The following is a 17,975-nucleotide window of genomic DNA, read 5'->3' as shown; positions in this document are numbered from 1 at the left end:
TCTTTAAAATATCCTACAAATACACAATTCTCAGATGGACAAGGTTTAAATCCATAAAAAGATAAAAAAGAACTAAATTTTTCATTCCAACATCTCGATGATTGTTTAAGACCATATATAGATTTAACTAACTTACATACTTTTGAAGCATGTGTTTCCAAACCCTCGGGCACCTCCATGAAAATTTCCTCGAAGAGCTCACCATACAGGAAGGCCGTCTTCACATCAAATTGCTCGATATGCAGTTCATCTCTCGCAGCAATGCTCAGCAACACCCTGATGGAATCATACCTGCTAGTAGGGGAAAAAATCTCATTATAGTCTTCGCCCTTGACTTGTGTGAACCCACGTGCACACAGTCGTGCTTTGAATCGTACTATTTCTCCATCTCTATTCTTCTTTATAGTGAACACCCATTTACAAGAAACAGGCTTCTTCTCAGTTCGATCAGTTAATATCCATGTTTTATTTTTTTCATGTGACTGAAGTTCTTCATCTATAGCTTTCTTCCATAAGTGAGAATTTGGACTATTCATTGCTTCTTCATAAGTGTTAGGTAATTCTAATTCAGTTATATTTACTTCCAGGTTTCTATTCCGACGTGGACGTAGTGTGATGTTTCTCAGTTCTTCCTCTTCCAAACATATACTTCTTGGAGGGATATAAGTTGCATCTAAATCCTCTGAGCTCTTCATACTATCATCAGTACTGCTTTCTTGAAACTCATCCTCTGGAGTAGACCTTGTAAAATGATCTTGTTCTCTTTCTTGTGAAGCTGTTACTTCTACAAAACTTTGCTTTTCTTCTGGCATACTGTATTCATCAAATTTCACGTCCCGCGATATTATAATCTTTCTAGTATTTTGATCAAACATCCTGTAGTTCTCATGTTCATACCCAACTAACAACATCTTCACACTTTTCTTTGCAAGTTTCTTTCGCTTTTCTTTTGGTACATGTACATAACCAATGGAACCAAATATTCTTATGTGTTGCAAGTTAGGCTTAACTCCATGCCACAGTTCAAATGGTGTAACATTTCCTGTTTGGCTTGATGTACCTCTATTTAATAAATATATTGCACAGTTGACAGCTTCTGCCCACAAGTTTAAAGGAATGTTTTTCGCATACAACATAGTTCTTGCACTTTCCATGATTGAATGCATCTCTCTCTCTGCTCTCCCATTCTGTTCAGGGGTATAAGGGGCAGTACGTTCATGTGTTATTCCCTTATTCTCCAGATATGATGTAAATTCTTGGTTCACATATTCACACCCATTATCTGTATGTAATATGTGCAAATCATGTTGAAATTTGTTTTTCACTATTGCATTATACTTAAGAAAACATTGAAATACCTCGCTCTTATGCTTTATGAAGTAAACATGGCGGTAGCTTGTAGCTCCATCTTTGAATAAAACAAAGTACTTCATACCAGACACAGAAAGTTCTTCTATAGGGCCACAAACATCACTGTACACAATTTCACCAGGCTGTGTTGGACCTCTGGTTGATTTACAGAAAGGGCGCCTTGCTTGCTTTCCATACTGGCACGCTTCACAAATAAAATCCTGATTTCCACTCAATGTAACAGGAATTATACCATTTTTACACATATTCTGAAGTTCCTTCACATTTAAATGTCCCAATCTTTCATGCCAAACTTTTATATCTGTTTGCACAACATTACAACTTTCTTGTTTTATTGTTTTGACATCTAACTCATATAGGTTATTCTCTGATAGATATGCCATCATAACAACAACATTATTCTTCATAATCATTGCCTTTTCATTGCTCTTCATTATCATATATCCTTTTCTTGTCACAGCACCTTCCGAAAATAAGTTTCTTCTCAACTCGGGTACATACAAAACATTTTCAAGTTTACACCTCTCCCATGAACCATTAACCTTTTTGTCTATTAGTACAGTTCCTTTACCACATATTTTTATATTCTGTTTGTTACCCAATTTAACAGAATTGTTCTCTTGGCACTCGTTAAACTCACAGAAGTAGTCCCGCTTGAATGTCATATGCATTGAGGCTCCACTATCAAGAATCCATGCCTCTTCATCATGTTCCTTCAGTGCAGCGCTGAAAGCCAACATATTGTTAGGTTTCTTATCATGCTTTTTCTTTGGCAGTCTGCAGTCTCTAGCGAAGTGGCCTCTTTTGTTACAATTATAGCATATGAATCTATGACTTGTTTTTTGTTGATCTTTTGAAGTTTTCTGTTTATTTTCACTTCTTGATATGAAATTACTTTTTGATGTCACTAATGCTGTCTCACTAACATTTATATCATTGGCAAGGCTGGCTTCTTCATCTACTAGCCGAGAAGTGAGGTTTTGAATTGTTTGACTTCCTTCATCAAGTGACAACCATGCCTGTCTAAGTGAACGGTACGTTGATGGTAATGTACTTAGAATTTTTGTCATAATTGCTGTGTCACTGATTTTCTCACCAGTCTCCCGTAGTTGCTTTGCCAAGCTTTCTACCTTGGACACATGCTGTGCCATAGTATCGTTGCCATTATATGAATATTGATAAAATTTTTCATGAATCAACATCTTGTTGTATTCAGATTTTTGTTCATAGATAGCTTCTAATTTTGACATAACTTGTTTAGCAGTCTCGCAGTTTTCTATTAAAGATATTTGGTTTAAATCCATGGACGATGTCAGAATGAACATTGCCATGCCATCATCTTTGTCCCATTGCACTTGCGAACTGGTTTCCGTAGGTCTTGCCTTCTCGATATTCAATCCTTTTGCTCGTAATGCACATTTAACTTGAAATTTCCATTGTTTAAAATTTCTCCCATCAAACTTCTCAATTTTCATCGAGTTCGCAACCTCCATTTTAGGTTAGTTTTTACACCGGTTGTAATCTTGCTCTTTTATAGATTTCTCTTATTGAAAATATATTTTAAATATGCCTGGGCCCATAACCTGTTGGGATTTGGTAATATTTTCAATAAAACTTCTTCTTTACAACCGATGTATTTATTAAAAGTTAAACGCATTACATTACACAGCAGTACAGCACAGAGCAACCATGAAAAAGACAGATAGCACCAAATGTCAAAACGAGAAACTTCAAACATTTACAAAGACAGTTTGTACCATAGCATTCACAGATACACATAAACTACATTATAAATTTATATACTCAACATATTATGTGATGTAACTAAAAATTTATGGTTTTCGTAATTTTTCCTTTATCTATGCTATAAGACGTTGCTTCGTACCAAATTTCAAGATTCTGAGTTCACGGGAAGCACCCTGTAGGTTTTGATTCCCTTGCAAGTGTCGAAAATTTGCGGCATAAACGGCTGTATCTTTTGATTGCGTTGGCTTAGAAGTTTTATTTTTTCACAGCTTCAAGGGACAGTAGACCTGAGTAATTGATATAAATTTCAGCTTCATACCTCCACGCGTTCCTGACAAAAAGGGTCTTGACAGACGGACGGACGGACGGACGGACAGACGGACAACAAAGTGATCCTATAATGGGTTCCGTTTTTTCCTTTTGAGGTACGGAACCCTAAAAACGTAAACATTAAGACATAGTTGAATCCGATGAAGATGAAAGTGAAGAAGAAGCGGATATGGATATTTTATGTGTTATTTTGTCGTTAAAAGAGTCCAGTCACGGTAGCTTGTTACCTCACACCATACGTGAAAAAAAAGGAAAATTTTAATGAATTTAATGCGGCGATGGAGGGGCACGCAGCGTGCTCCAAACCTAGCATAGCTCGACACAGCGCACATGGCAGAGCTCCATAAAAACATAGCACAGTTCGGCACAGCGCGGCTCAGCACGGCGGGTAGCGCGCCTCGCTCGAGACTGCTGCGTTTTTAAACAGAGCGTAGCCTCACACAGCGCAGCACAGCATGGGTTGTTTGTATCCTCATTAAAATATTAGACGAGCGAGTTGACCAAACACAGCACAGCGCAGTACAGCGCAGCATAGCTCGATGTTGATTTGTCACCCTAAAGGTTAAATAAGAAGCAATAAGATGAAAAGATAACGTTTTATTTGAAATATAATAATAATTAGGCCTTTTTAAGCCTATAATTTAAATAAAAACAAGATTCTAAAAGATCCGAAAGATGGTTATAAAACAAAAGGACACTGTCAAACACAAAGCGTAAACGTCAAACTTTTTGCCAAATTTATCATATCAAGGAATGTATCTCTGGAACATCATATACATTTCTCGTAGAACTGGTCTTCTTGGGAGCCTCTATGTGAGCAACTACTGCATCCCAGGGATAGTCGAGCACATCTTTATGCCATTTTTTGCCATTTTTTGCACCCAGTCGCATATTTTATGCTCCTCTTCTGGTGTAAGGATGGATGTCGGACCCATTTTTCGTTCCATCGGTGACTTCCCTTTTACTTTATTTGTAAGCGTTATTCTTGGTACACCGAACTTTTTTGCAGCCGTTCGTATTGGTGTTTTATGAAGACGAACATCGTTCACTGCTACAAGCATTGCAGCTTCAGTATAATTTAGGAATGCGCCCCTTTTCCCAGGCATCTACAAGATAAAAATTGGTTTTAGTAATAGATCATAGCCATAAATTCGTACCATAAACAAAACTAACTAACTAACTAAAGAAAATCAATCTATTGTTAAAGTAAATAAAATAGTTTATTTTAATTAATTATTATATGCAGTATATTTAAAAGATACAGAACATAATCAAAAGTTGACCACCATGGTCAATTACTAGAAAATCATAGTCAAACGGTAATTCAGTAATGGACCACCATGGTCAATTACTAGAAAATCGCAGTCAAACGGAATCAGTATTGGACCACCCCCACATCTCAATTTTGTCAACAAATCTTTAAATTTGAATTACCCTGTCATTTAAATAAACCATAAACGAATAAAAAACGAAAAACACTTACCGTCAACAAGGTGACAAAGTTCCTAGTATTCAGCTTCAAACTTTTTCAATCTCTACGAATATTATTACAAAAACGAATTTATTGATTTAATGGTCCGTCACTCAACAAACAACTGACCACCATTTATTATATTTGACAGATATGGATGCGCAATTTACGCGCCTATTTGACCAGATAGCAGCACTAACTACTTATTAACGAATGAGTTTTTAAAATTGCCGCGAATTCTTATTATAACGGTTTATGTGCATTAGCGGTCAACTACAGGTACATGGTCAACTACTGGTGACTTTACCCCTATATGAATATGTGCGTGTATTTTTTGTGCGTTCTTAGCCCCCGACGAAAGAGGGGTGCTATGTGTTTGACCGCTATGTGTGTCTGTCTGTAGCACTGTAGCTCGCAAACGGGTTATTTTATTAGCTTTAAAATTGGCAATTTAACAGTCAACGAAATAACTATTTCATTTCACAATGTTATGCTATCTATGAATTTTTGACGTACGTAGCCTCTACTCTAGATTGCGTTATTTTTAACAAAGTCAATTTATTTTTATTTATTCACAACTATTGTTATGATATACAGCTGAAGTATAATATTATTATGTTATACAGTCAATATACAGTATACGTGTAATCTTCGTGTAATATTAATATACCTAATAATAAAACAAATGAAAAGCGGCCTATCCTTCACAATAATTTTATACTACTGCAATTTATACCAGTTTCACTAAAATATATTGGACAAGCTTTCTAATCTTGCTTTGCTTGCTTGCTTTCTAATAAATTTAATACTACAACCTTCATCTTGAATCACTCTATTCATTAAAAAAAACAAATAAATACATCGAAATCCGTTATGTAGTTTTAAAAATCTAAGCATACATACAGACAGACGCAAGAAACGACTTCGATTTATACAGATTATACTATGTTGTGGATATCTATTATTTTGCTTCTATTTACATCGATTAAGAACACTAATGATGTAACTATGCAATGTAAGACAAAGAAAAAATAAATAATTTAGATATTTTATTTTCCTCGCAATATTTATTCATTCGCTTATCTACAAACGGAAAAACAAATCCGTTCATTTAACTTCCCTCATACCTGACAATATTGATGAAACTTTGTTTTCCAACTTCGTAAACTATTAGTCGTTGCAAGCTTTAATACTATTTGTACTAGATATTTGTTGTTATTTTATATTTTTATCTCATAGCTTTTATCTCAGACTTTGAGCGCGGCGACAGAATGTAAAAATTCCGTAACGAAAAAACCTAACGCCTCCGACTCCAACCGGCACAGCGATGCGATGCTATGCAATAGCTTACGCGGCAGTCCTCGAGTGCCACATTTTTTTATTGTTTAAATTTGTCAATTAGTTATTTCTGGTCAAGTAAAGTTTAAATAGCTTATGAAAAAATATGTTGTTTTGCTATAAAATTTGCAATTTATCTTCTACGATTAGCATTTACAATTTAATTGTTTTATAATTAACACATAATGTATTTTCGTATGAAAATTGTTTGTATCAATGAAAATAAGCGATAGAAGAACATTATGTTGATCATTATACCATATTTACTCAAATCGCTGGATCTCTTCTTATTATTTATCTACAAAAGCTTACAAAATAGTCCAATCATCTTTGCTCAACCTACCATGAAAAAACCTCTACCATCTAATATCTATCTAATATTCTAATATCTAATATCTAATATATATTATAAAGGCGAAAGTTTGTAAGGATGTATGGATGTATGGATGTATGGATGTTTGTTACTCTTTCACGTAAAAACTACTGAACCGATTACAATGAAATTTAGCACACATATAGAGGGTAACTTGGATTAACACATAGGATAGTTTTTATCCCGGAAATCCCACGGGAACGGGAACTATGCGGGTTTTCCTTTGCAAACGCGAGCGAAGCCGCGGGCGGAAATCTAGTTTTACATATTCCCTTAAGAAAATAGCCTCAAGAGTCAAGACATTCACATGAACTATACAGTCAGTACATCTTACCACAAAATTAGATCAACCCTTGACCCGACACTTACGGAACTCGACCCTATTTATATATAAATGAGAATAGTTCATGAGGAGAAACTTAAGATGTATGTTCATTTAAATGCGTAAAAATAGAGGAATTTTGTTTGAATTAAACCAAGCATAGCTGAAGTGAAGGGAGTGTGAAAAATTAAAATAAAAATTACACTTGAGTAACAGCAGCATCATTAAGGAAATAATAGGGTGTAGGTACTTATACAGGGTTACTTGTAAAACACCAGCAACCTCGCAGGACAAGATAGCTAACATCATAAGTAGCAACCTACGACTTTTGTCATAACGCAATAAATTATTTTTAAATGATTTTTTATGCTTTTATTGTACTCTCCTGAAATTTGTAAGTCTTATATTCTATTCATTATCGAAAGGACGACGCGACGCCCCCTTCCACCTCTCGTTCGCTCCTTCTTTACGTAATTTTTGGGATGCGTGTTCGTTCGTTTCAGCCGTGGGACGTCCACTGCTGGACAAAGGCCTCCCTCAAGGATTTCGAGTACGACCGGTCACCGGCGGCCTGCATCCAGCGGCTCCCTGCCACTCGGACCAGGTCGTCTGTCCATCTGCGTGTATAGAGTTTATGATATTCAAACGGAAAATTAAATGAATATTTATTTTTGTATAAAAATAAAATCTAACAAATTATCAAAATATCTGTACATACTAATAAATATGCTTGAGTTTAGCTTCGATAGTTTTTGGAGAAGTTATAGATCTGTAACTTATAATAGTTAAAAAATCTGAAATACCTACAGATTTTGTATAACCGTAAACTGCCGTTAGTTTCCTTCAACAATCGTAAATCGTTCAGGAATATACTCCTTTTCATTCATTTTCATATTTCCTACCTATTAACGCGATTTTAAAGTAGAGATACACAAAAAAATGTAAAATTAATTGAAATATTTGCACCGTCTACTCCTGAACATTCTTTATGATTGAAGTCGAGCCTCACACACAGCTTTAGTGGAAAAAATCTTCATATTTCAAGTTTCATATTCACGTGGCGTCAAAGCTCAGAGTTACAGAGATGCTTATTAGGCAGTTATTAAGGAAATGTTTACACTTTCACGTAATTGTAAGCTAGGATATAAAAGGTACTAATTGGGAGATGAAAGCAGATAATATGTCTTTAATTCTGAATGATTGTAAACGATTTTCTGTACGTTTTGGTAAGTGTAATGAATATTAATATAAAAATGTAATAACTAATAAGAAAACTGAATGTGTCCTTCTTTGTGTTATGAATATTATTGGGAATGTAATAAGATAACTGTGTTCTTATTTGCATTAAATGTCTTTTTTTTTTTTTTTTTTTTTTATACTTAAGCGGGCAAGCGAGCAGGCAGGTCATCTGATGGAAAGTGATGCCCGCCGCCCATAAGCATTCGCGTTGTCAGGGGCACCGCGAATGTGTTGCCGGCCTTTAAGAAATTTGTATGCCCTTTTTTTGAAGGTTTCTTTGTCAAAGACGCTTGGAAACACCTCAGATGGTAATTCGTTCCACAACGATGTTGTTCTAGGCAAAAAATTACGGGAGAATCGCACTGTGGTAGAGCGCCATGCATCCAGATGGTGAGGATGATACTTTAGCTTGTGACGCGATGTGCGGTTGTGGAAATCGGCGGCTGGAATCAAGTCGAAGAGTTCCTCAGAACATTCCCCATTATAAATTTTGTAAAACACACAGAGAGAGGAGACGTCTCTCCGCAGCGACAAAGCATCAAGCGATTTGGCAATCTCGGTGTCGTCAATGATGCGGATTGCTCGACGCTGAACGCGGTCTAGTGGTAGGAGCTGGTATTGGGGTGCTCCGGCCCAGAGGTGCGAGCAGTACTCCATATGGGGCCGGACTTGAGCTTTATAAAGTTGCAATAGGTGGGCGGGTGTGAAGTACCGTCTCGCTCTGGCGAGCACCCCTAACTTCTTTGAAGCAATCTTGGCTTTGTCCTCCAAGAATCCACGGAACTGCACGTCAGACGTAATCTCAACGCCGAGAATGCTGAAGCTTGGTTTGATAGTCAGGGGACTGTTCTGGAAGGTAAGTGGTACGACAAAGGGACTTTTCTTGGTTGTAAATGCGCAGACCTGTGTCTTCCCTGGGTTGAACTCGACAAGGTTGGATTGGCCCCACGCAGAAATTTCCTCGAGTGTATGCTCAATGTTCGATACAAGCTCGTTTCGATGCTGGTTTGTTAGTTCCAGAGAGGTTTTTGCTTGGCCGGCATAATGCGTGTCACCAGTGCTGTCGTCGTAATGTCGTCTGATGTATTAGATGTATTAACGTAGCGAATACAAATCGTTTCTTAGGAACATTAATAATCTAGGTCTGTAAAATATATTTACAAAAACTAAGCAAATTCATACGACTTTTTCTCAAATATTTCAACAAAATTTTAAAAAGAATAAAAACAGAGTAATCGTTAAATACATTTGATGCCATACAATATTACATTCAAACAGAAATTTCTGTTACCATATTATTATTTTTTATATATAAAACGAATACTTACTACCTACTCAATTCTTTATAAATATAAATTGTCAAAGAATAGAATAATTCGATCAATGGAATCTAGCATGATGGAAATTTTTCTGTTCTTTAGAGTACAGTAACAAAGACCCATTTCAAACACAATACACAAACATCACTAATATACATATAAAATTGACATGTCACTAATAATAATCGATGAAACATACATAAAATCACGGAGAAAAATTAAACAAAAATTTAATAAACAGTTTTTAATAAACAGTTAAATAATATCATTTTCATGACATGATACATCTCCACCACGTTCCATCCTGTACGTATCTTGCAATAAGATTCAAAGTCACGTTGTAATATATCAGGAAGCGGGAATCTTTTGAAGTGTAACTCGCACTTAACGTCAGGGACAGGAACAAACGACCTCCCAACACGCTGTCATCTTGGCTATTGGCACGGGATTTATATTGTCTGTTACAGGATATATTATACGGACAAATAGAGAATAGTTTGTGTATTGTAGGTTGATATCTGAGTTTGATTGAACGCGCTTATCTCGGGAACTATTCAAACTCAAACTCAAACATTTATTTATTCAATTAGACTTCTTTTAGAAGCACTTTCGAATCGTCATTACATATTTTTAACATTTACCACCGATTCGGAAAGCAGTATCTATAGAGAAGAACCGGCAAGAAACTCCATAGTTGCTCTTTTAAAATCATGTCAATATTACAATTAAATTTTACATAATAATATGTAACTTATATTTAACTAATATAACAGTACTTGGATTTATTTACTTTTCACAGAAACTCAGCATATTTTAAATACTTTTTCAATTAGTACTCAAACATATTTGTTCAATTAGTCTTCTTATAGCACTTTTGTATCATCATAAGATTAATATTAAGGTATCATTTACGGCCGGTTTCTATAGAGTCGACAAGAAACTTTGTAGTGCGTAATATTTTTATCATGTACCACCAGTTTAGAAAGCATTTTCTACAGAAAAAGCCGGCATGAAACCTTCAAAGTATAGTTGTTGTTCTTTTAAATCGTGTTATTGAAAATGAAGAATAATAGATGAGATTGAAACGCTATCAACGTATAATTCAGATAATTAACAAGTATAAAATATGCGTCTTTTCGCGATTAACATACTTAAAAGTTAAAATTATTTTCAACTTAAATAACATAGCATTTCTCGACTAGTTGTAGCTACAAGTTAAGGTCAAATAGTTTTATAAACGACAAGGAATTATAAAAAAGAGAGATTTTTTTTTATTTCTATCGCAATTCCAAATCTCTTAGGTCAGAAATAAATCTTGATTCAATCTCGGATACGATAGTGGGCTTCAGAAAGTTATAATTGAAAAACTTCAACCGTGACCATTGTACGCCTAACTGACGTTTTGATAACTGCTTGATTTCTATTTCGCTATTTGTGGGTGAAATTTGTAAACCAGCGAATCATTAGAACTTTTTCTATATAGTGTAGATACGTATGATGTGATTTATAATCTGAATACTTAAAATGTAAACAAACTACTTACAAAAACCTTCCTATTAAACTACTCTATCTATTGAAAAAGCGAAATGTACTTTTCAAGATCTAAGTATAGTAACGGACTTTGTTTATACTATGTAGAGTTAATAATATACTATCTGTGGTACGGTCGGTTTCAATCGCAAACGAACTCGCGGGTAAAAGCGTTGCGTAGCGTAGTTCCTATAGCTTTTGTGGTACATAAATTACATCTCTGCCAAGTATAATAAAATCAGTTCAGTTCTATAATTTTAACGTACACACAATTATTTAAATTGGTCATATTTGACAGGCAAAGCAAGGTTAGATTTACACATGCACAAAGTATTCGATCAATCCCTATACTGATGTGTTAAAAGTTTAATGCCAAAAACAAAACTTTACACCGGTCATAAATAAAGCGTGTTCAACAAAATGTGAAGGAAATGCAGTAAGTTTGGCAGTTAGGTGACTCGTATCGTTTGATTCCCATGGGTCAGTGGTTAAGAACCTGGCTGTATAAGTTGTGGGTTTGATTGTAAAGTATTTAGTGGTGAATATTAAATATAATATATGATTTGTAGGCTTATACCTACGAATTTTTCTCAATTAGGTATAAAAAGTTTGGTAACATTTTTAAGTTCCCTTACGCATTTTTTATGGTCAAGTGTTGATATAATTTTGTCAAATATCCGGGAGTATATTTCATTATGTGTCATTAAATAATATTAGAATCGTAAAATATAACTGACTAACTTTGTTTACTCCTTTTTTGTTTTGCATAATATTCCTCTACTGTGTTAAATTTTTACGTAACAATATACGTATAAAAACAACCAGGAGCTTATTACATAGTTAAATTAGCTATTATGTAAAACAAGCCTTTATTGTTTTCAAAGAGAAAAATAAACGTATTTGCGTACATAACACGTTTTCATTTTACACAATTCATAACACACGCAAATATTTTGCAATACCGCTACGAGTCGTGTAGCAAATTGCCTACGAAAGGCTACGGCGTAGCTGATAAAAATTTATAATCCATGACCGAGTGCTACGAAAATGGTGGTGGGCTAGACAAAAATAAAGTTGGTTTACAACTACAAGAATAACAAATTTAGTTTATTTAATATTTTTGCTTTTTATTACTTTATAAGCTTTATTCATTGAGCTTTTTTAGGAAAAGTATTAAAACTTTACAATAACCAATTCATAACTCTTTATTGAAGATATTAAACATTACTTTTATTTATAGAAAATAACTTTGATTTAAAAAGTGCGTGTCAAGTGCAATAAGGAGTTAGATCTTGATTTGACGATGAAAAAGCATAACAGCACTTTGCAATAGCAAATGGCCAAAGTTTTTATAGTTCTTTTGCTACTTGGAGTGGATGAAGTGTAACTTATCAAATATCTGAATATAAATTGGCCCATCCATTGACTTCTGTAATGTATCAGGAGTAAGATTTCATGTGTTCTTCCTTGATAAAAATAGTAAAGTAGTCCTATTTTTATACTCCTACTGAGTAATACCACTTTATTATTTTTTATTAGCAATTGCTATATTAGTCTTATTGAATAAAATAACTGTTCATAAACACTTGTTAAATTGTTCAATTTACACGAATAAAAAGAAATTGAGTTTGTGTATTCCTTTGCGTGGGGTAATTAATCCATACTAATATTATAAATGCGAAAGTAACTCTGTCTGTCTGTCTGTTACTCAATCACGCCTAAACTACTGAACCAATTTGCATGAAATTTGGTATGGAGATATTTTGATAAACGAGAAAGGACATAGGCTACCTTTTATTGCGAAATATGTACCACGGGCGAAGCCGGGGCGGACCACTAGTAACATTAATAATTGTATGTGTGTGAAACAATATTTTTTTCTCAATGAAATTTAATGGCAAACAAAATATATTCCAAACACGACGACTAGATAAGCCACGTCCATTAAATTTCGTAAACTCTCCCCTATTTGAATATATTAGCAGTTATGAACCCTTTCTAAGGCTAGCAACCCATTAAAACAACCTTTACAAGTTTTTAGTATCTCAAAGAGACGGTTTATGCTTTTTAATTAATTTATTTTAATAATGTTCTTGGCCTACGGTGCTTTTTAACTTTAGAAAGCTAAAAATAGATTATGAAGGTTCATGTAGTATAGTCATTTCTCTTCCATTAAACATAGGACCGCCTCCTTGGTACAGTGGTTGACGCGTGAGCGTAGAACCGAGGGGTCCTGGGTTCGATTCCCGGTGGAGACGAAGAAAAAAAAAATGTCTCGGTCTGGCAGGACACAGAAGGCTGATCACCTACTTGTCCCTAAAGAAAATCGATCAGTGAAACAGATGTATGAATAATGCATCTGCCCCTTACCCCACTACGGGGACACGGGACTTCACTATGTAGTATTAATAGACTAGTATAGTTCAGGTAGTAGACGTTACCGGAACATAATGTTTTACAAAAATTCCATTAGAGATATCATATTATAGTTCTGAGTAGACCTACATAAAGGTAGAACATCGTTTTCCGGATTATCTGGTAACACATAAACTATTGTGAATTGTGAAATTTATTTTAAAGACGCTTTTACGCTTCACCTGTATGTAATGTTTGTAATTTTTATGTAACCAAATTCCTTTAGACTCAATATTGACCCACATTACACGAATATATTTAATACAAACTTTGTACACTACTAAGATTCGGTGACAATACAAAAATTGTTAAAAAAAACCTGTTTTTAACTATATTTATTAATAACTAGCGGTCCGCCCCGACTTCGCCCGTGGTACATATTTACGTTTTCTCTACATAAAAACCATCCTCGTACTTCAAGGAATATAATAAAAAAAGAATTGTCGAAATCGGTTCAGCCGTTCTCGAGTTATGCGCTTACCAACACATTTTGCGATTCATTTTTATATATAAGACTAGCGGTCCGCCCCGGCTTCGCCCGTGGTACATATTTACGTTTTCTCTACATAAAAACCATCCTCGTACTTCAAGGAATATAATAAAAAAAGAATTATCGAAATCAGTTCAGCCGTTCTCGAGTTATGCGCTTACCAACACATTTTGCGATTTATTTTTATATATAAGATAAATTGTCTTTGTTCCAGAAATATGTAAGCGAACTGACAGTGGTGAGGGATTGCGTGCCGACATGCAGCGAAAAAGGTATTTTTTAATATTTTAATTGGCTTTTATCAGCAGTTTTATTATCATGTTATATCTTTCTAGTTCTTCCGTTATTGCAGTATAAAAGCTATGCTATCAAAGGTCAGAAACAAAATATATTTAGTAGTTAATGTTTTATTATTCTAGTAAGCAGGTACATAAAGTCAAACTATTAAGCTTAATCACAGAATAATAACTAGTAGCTAGCTACCGTCCAGTTGTTTTGAGGTAATTGAGGAACAAACATTTATTCATCTATTCATTCAAACATTCAAATTCTTACCCAAGATTATAAATATTTTTAAACTAAAACTTGTTCTTTTTATTTTTAAACTTTCTCGCTGCTTGTTATATAGCCCATTTATCGAGGAAGGCTATATCATCTCGTTAAGACCAACAGGAGTGGAGTACTGCGAGTAAAACCGCGGAGCACAGCTAGTAGTAGGTATATAATATTATAAATGCGTAGCAAAAAGTTTGTACCCGTTTTTACGAAAAATACGCGGACGAAGCAGAACGATATTTAGTACACTTTTCGTTGATCAAGGAAAGAAATGAACCGTTTTAAAAATAAAGCCAACAAATACATTTAATAAATAGAACCATGATATGTATAACTATTACAGTATAAAATTCACATGAACCATTCTTCAGCAATCTTCCTTATTATCATAAGTAAGTTCAGTATCCATTTAAATGATTTTTCAGCAGTAAAAAGAAATAAAACTTTACCTTCAGAAAGGCTTGAAGTGCGTGTAGGTAAAGCTGCAATTGTGTGACACATTTAGTGTTTAATTGCGTTTCTAGGAATTTTGACCTACATCCTAGGTGTTCATGTACGTGATGTAGATCTTAAGGGATGACGTTTTGAAACGTTTTATTATGTGAAAGAAATATAAATAAGTAGTAGTTTATGTCTAATATTCATTTATGCTTATGGATATCCGAGTCCAATGTCTAAAATGTGTGGAATATAATACCTATGTGTAGAAAAAAAGCTTTTTCGTGGGTTGATCGTTGAAAATATGTTATAATAATAGGTACATTACAGCTGTAGGTAAAGTGGCTTGAACAATTATTATAATTCTTGTATCGGTATTATGTATCTGTCGCAGGCAAATTGTATTATTTCGCCCTTTTACAAACGCTTAGCGTTTTGTAAAATGATAAGTGTAATATTTGCGGAAGTTAAAATAAATATACACGTTTCAAGATATTAAAGTCTCTACAGAAACTAGTAAAATACACACACGAACTCAGTAAAAACTATTTTTCTTTTCCCAAAACATTCTGTTTCTATTCAAGCACACTAATTATTAGTTTTTACTTCGACTTTTCAAATAGTCACCAAACAAAATCCTATAACCAGTTTAACAGATTCCTGAATGCAGACAGAAACATTCCAATCAAACGAGCTCCAAAAATTCAACAAACACAAAGGCTTTAGGCAAAGGCAAACAGGAATATCCTAGCTTTTTATGCTAACGCTTGAAAATCCTAGGGAATTCGGAATACCGTACTGTAAAACGTCTATTAGGGTATTATTTTAATAGCTTTTATTCATTACTAGAGGTCCGCTCCGGCTTCGCCCGTGGTACATATTTCGCAATAAAAGGTAGCCTATGTCCTTTCTCGGGTATCAAAATATCTCCATACCAAATTTCATGCAAATTGGTTCAGTAGTTTAGGCGTGATTGAATAACAGACAGACAGACAGAGTTACTTTCGCATTTATAATATTAGTATGGATTTATTTAGCAGGCAATTATATTAATATTTTGTACGCTATTGTATTTACGTGTAATTTCACTTATTAGCAAATAATTACTTTTGCATTATAATATTTAACCTTTTATTATTTTCTGTCTGCATATGGAATTTAAAGCTAGCTTCTGATTCCTGAAAAAGTACAGACTTTTATAATTCAACACTTCTACGTTTATAAAGGACTAGCTGTGCCGCGCGGTTTCACCCGCATTGCTCCGCTCCTGTTGGTCTTAGCGTGATGATAGCCTTGCTCGATAAATGGGCTCTCTAACACTGAAATAATTTTTCAAATCAGAGCAGTAGTTCCTGAGATTAGCGCGTTCAAACAAACAAACTCTTCAGCTTTATAATATCAGTATTCCGTTTAAAACTAAGCTTTTATTCGATTCCATATTGATCTAAATAGGATTTAAAACTAATAGCTAATACATCTCATGATCATCAGACATTGAAGTTCCGTCTATAATTTATAAATTGTAATATTGTGTATACCTACTATAAATGCTTTAACCTGAAACTCAAAATCTCACGATTTCTTTCAAAACACACATTTGAGGTCATAACCCAGCAAATCTGACTCATATAAAAGAAATTGTGTGAACAAATTGTTTCTAGTGTTTCTCCCTACATGAACTCTTTATTTGAGAACATTAACGCGAATGTCCTACATTACACTCCATTTGGGCTCTTTACAAATCGCCTCATTTCGCTATCTGTTCCTATTGTTTAATTTTTAATTAATATAAGTGTTTCTGGTTGTCTTTATGTTCCTGTAGTAGATGTATGATTATATGTTATTAAGGGCCGATTTTTCAATGCTTGCATAAAACTTATCCGTCCAATAAAGTATTACACGATAATATTAATATGTCACGTAAACTGTCAAATACGGGCAATTAGAATACGTTTTTGAAATGGTAGTTTTATACATTATTCGACGAATAAGTTTTATCCAAGCATTGAAAAATCGGCCCTTAGAGAATTATTTAACCTAATGTTATATTTATCTATCCCTTCGTGAAAAGAATTCTTTTATCCTTTCCTACTAATACCTAATATTATAAATGCGAAAGTTTGTGAGGATGGATGTATGTGTATGTTTAGGTATGTATGTTTGTTACTCTTTCACGCAAATAATACTGTACCGATTAAAATTAAATTTAGCACACATACAGAGCGTAACTTGGATTAACATTTAACACATAGGATAGGTTTTATCCCGGAAATTCCGTAAAGCGGAAAGCTACTAATTTATATGTTCAGATATCAAACTATCTTTATTATTATTACATTTTTTTTATATTTCATAGCTTAATTCCTTTGGCTTTAACATTTTCTGTGGATTTTTGTAATAAAAAGATTAGAAAGTACTTTTGAATGCCGGCTTAGGGCTAATTAGCTTTCACATTTTGTTTAAAACATTACTAAATGAAAGCTTTGATAAGGGCTTAATTTTACGGAATTTGTCTCATAACAAATTTGAATCCCAAAAATTTTAACCCCTTATGACTGTAATTTAATATCTGTAACATGTCTTTCATTAATTAACAAATGTAATTATCCGTTTCTGTAGGTATGCAAAATGAAATAACCTATAGTACCTACAATGTCGGAGAATTTAAATTACTCTCCATAATTAATTATAATTAGGTAGATATGTGAAATAATATTAAATAATGACTCAGTGCGCACACCTTGCGAGGTCGATGGTAGTACCGAGACTATATCATCGAGCTACTGACTCAAGGAATATCAACCATAGCATGGCCCGTAACATGCATTTCATATCAATTCAATATCGACATTATGTTGTACACCATAGAGTACATTAATAGGAAGGTATAGCCACATAACAACTACTCTGTTATAATTCTATAATATAGAAGCACACAATAGAAAGTAATGATTAATTTAAATGTTTTATTCATGTCTTGGCTTGGAATATTTGAAATTGCGAAGCACGCTTTGTTCGTTGGCAGGCGGCCATCTTGC

The 17,975-nt window shown here is 34.2% G+C and overlaps 2 protein-coding genes and 1 long non-coding RNA gene across 3 annotated transcripts in view; 2 read left to right on the top strand and 1 right to left on the bottom strand.

Annotated features, from left to right (window-relative positions):
• The window catches only part of Nagk (N-acetylglucosamine kinase), a 139,369-nt gene that overhangs the window by 92,354 nt on the left and 29,040 nt on the right, over window positions 1-17,975 (top strand). The window lies entirely within an intron of this gene.
• Window positions 1-17,975, top strand: part of LOC149898124 (uncharacterized) — a 65,592-nt gene that overhangs the window by 42,059 nt on the left and 5,558 nt on the right. Inside the window, exon 3 of the mRNA XM_090115421.1 lies at window positions 14,159-14,216. Coding sequence (XP_089971547.1) covers window positions 14,159-14,216 — 58 coding nt within the window. The remainder of the gene's footprint in view (window positions 1-14,158; window positions 14,217-17,975) is intronic.
• Window positions 4,028-5,227, bottom strand: LOC149898125 (uncharacterized). The gene is made up of 2 exons (XR_016458084.1): window positions 4,931-5,227; window positions 4,028-4,553 (listed from the first exon to the last, which is right to left on the bottom strand). It is a non-coding gene; the product is annotated as an uncharacterized LOC149898125 (long non-coding RNA).

Source organism: Colias eurytheme, chromosome 23 (assembly GCF_061535395.1).
Source record: "Colias eurytheme isolate Ceu_HAF_F1 chromosome 23, ilColEury1 Martin Lab GWU primary, whole genome shotgun sequence".
Taxonomy (NCBI): domain Eukaryota; kingdom Metazoa; phylum Arthropoda; class Insecta; order Lepidoptera; family Pieridae; genus Colias; species Colias eurytheme.
Note: the sequence above shows the minus strand (reverse complement) of the source record. Positions and strands in the feature narration are given on the sequence as shown.